We start from the raw sequence: 1996 nt of genomic DNA on the forward strand, positions 1-1996 counted from the left end.
CTAACTCTCTCTCCCTCTCCCTTCCTCTCTGAAATCAATCAATATATACTTTAATACGTGTTTTTCTCTCACTTTAATCCGCTATGTCTATTATATTTTCATATTCCCATTGCAGTCCAGTCTACATATCTTAGTTTTTACTTCATAGTATAGCTACACTTAATTTAACACCAATGCTTGAAGTCAAAAGCTATGAGACATGTATAAGAACACAAGTTTCCCTAAGAGACCAACCAAATACTATTGGGAGAATTTTGTTAGATTAGTTAGGAATAGAAGAACTTCTGGTGGGTGCTTTCAGGCAGTGGGCATAAATCCCTTGAAAAATTGTAATTCCCTACTCTCATCATCTCCATGAAAGTAAACAGTGCTGTTAAAACATTACCAGGGCCGGGGCCTCTATCCAAAAGAGTGACAGCTGAGACTGTACAAAGTGTGAGGCCACATTGTTCCTACTGTTAGAAGCCATCATTGAGATTTTGGGATAATAATCCCCCATTGGCACTCCCTGTTGTGAATCAGTAGAAACATCCAGTTTGCACAGGGACAGATGAATTGGGCCAAAGGTGGCTTTTATTTAGCCGGTCTCGGTACTTTTCATCATTCCTGCAAATGACTTATTGTGAGAGATTGTCCCTAATGAATGCAGAGACCAAAGTGTTGGTAAATTACCCTCCAATACCCATAGCCAGTGGGCTCCACTGCTGGTCAAGGGCACATGTCTTGGTGGCAGTTTCCATCCCGGGCCCTGGTCGGAGCTTGTGCGAGAGGCACCCAGTCCATGTGTCTCTCACATTAATGTCTCTCTCTATGTCTCTCTCTCTCTCTCTCTCTCTTCCTCTTCTCCCTCCCTTTCACTCTCGTTCTAAAGTTCAATGGAAAAAATATCCTCAGGTGAGTATTTTTTTAAAAAGTAAAAACAAATGAAAAGGGCAAAAGTCCTACTTAAGAAGGAGCTAAATATTCCCGTCAGTTTCAACTCACCTTGTCCACGAGCCCAGGAGACCCACAGGGTGAGGATGACCGTGACTAGGAACTGCATGGTGGGCTCCCCGGGTGTGTTAGCACAGAGAGTCCAATGCTGCTGTTTGGGGTTTCAAATCTGCTTCATGAGCCGTTACCAAGTGTGGCTCTGGATTTAAGTGAAATTACCAGGAAGCTGGTTGACTGGGGTCACTCGGTAGATATCAAAGTTCAAAGACGTTTGCCATATCTGTGTATTTACATGAAGGATTTCACAATCATTTCTTGAGTTACTTCCGTGATATGTATTTGTGCCACTTTCCTTAGATAAGTTGAAAACTGGATCCAAGAGTGATATGAAACTCTAATCTTTAAACACTTCTTGAGAATCGGTGAGGTTCTTCCTCAACCAGGAGATTCACACGGGAATAGCTCTGCCTGCGTGTCCCTGTGACGGTCTCTCACCCGAGTGCAGCCCTTAGGGGTCTATGGACACAGCGTACATTCCTGTCTGTAGGAAAGCACTGATTTTTGTGTAAATTCACAATAGAAAACACCACAAAGTCCAAGAATTTCAGCACATTGTTTGCATTCAATTTTTTTTTTCATGTTTTGTTTCTTTTTAGAAGCAGTCAGAGAGAGAGAGAGAGAGAGAGAGAGAGAGAGAGAGAGAATATCAATGGGAGAGAGACACATCCTGCACACACCCCAACTGGCACAGGTATGAAACCTGCAACCCAGAACCATGCCCTTGACCAGGACTTGACCCGCAGACCCTCTGGTCCTTGGACCAACACTCTGACCACTGAACCACAAGGACAATTTTAACAAATAATTTTTTATTGTACTATTACCCACAGTATATTCTAAGCTCATGTGTTTTGTTTGACTGGTTAAAACATCCGATTCAATAGGCAGAAAGCCACACTCTTACTTCCAATGCTGTTTATTGCTCTGTTGGCAAGTAGTCTAATCCCACGACGGTGAAGAATCATTGTCTTGGTACAAGTGTAAGTGATGATATAGTTGCGTT

General features: G+C 42.6%; 1 protein-coding gene across 1 annotated transcript in view; it reads right to left on the bottom strand.

Moving 5' to 3' along the window:
• LOC102251794 (complement factor H-related protein 1-like) overlaps nt 1-1164 on the bottom strand; it is a gene marked incomplete at its 3' end in the record, with an annotated part of 6301 nt that extends 5137 nt beyond the window's left edge. Inside the window, exon 1 of the mRNA XM_005885000.2 lies at nt 985-1164. Coding sequence (XP_005885062.1) covers nt 985-1042 — 58 coding nt within the window. The remainder of the gene's footprint in view (nt 1-984) is intronic.
• Nucleotides 1165-1996: the final 832 nt, after the last annotated feature.

The sequence above is a fragment of the Myotis brandtii genome, unplaced genomic scaffold (genome assembly GCF_000412655.1).
Source record: "Myotis brandtii unplaced genomic scaffold, ASM41265v1 scaffold888, whole genome shotgun sequence".
Classification (NCBI taxonomy): Eukaryota; Metazoa; Chordata; class Mammalia; order Chiroptera; family Vespertilionidae; genus Myotis; species Myotis brandtii.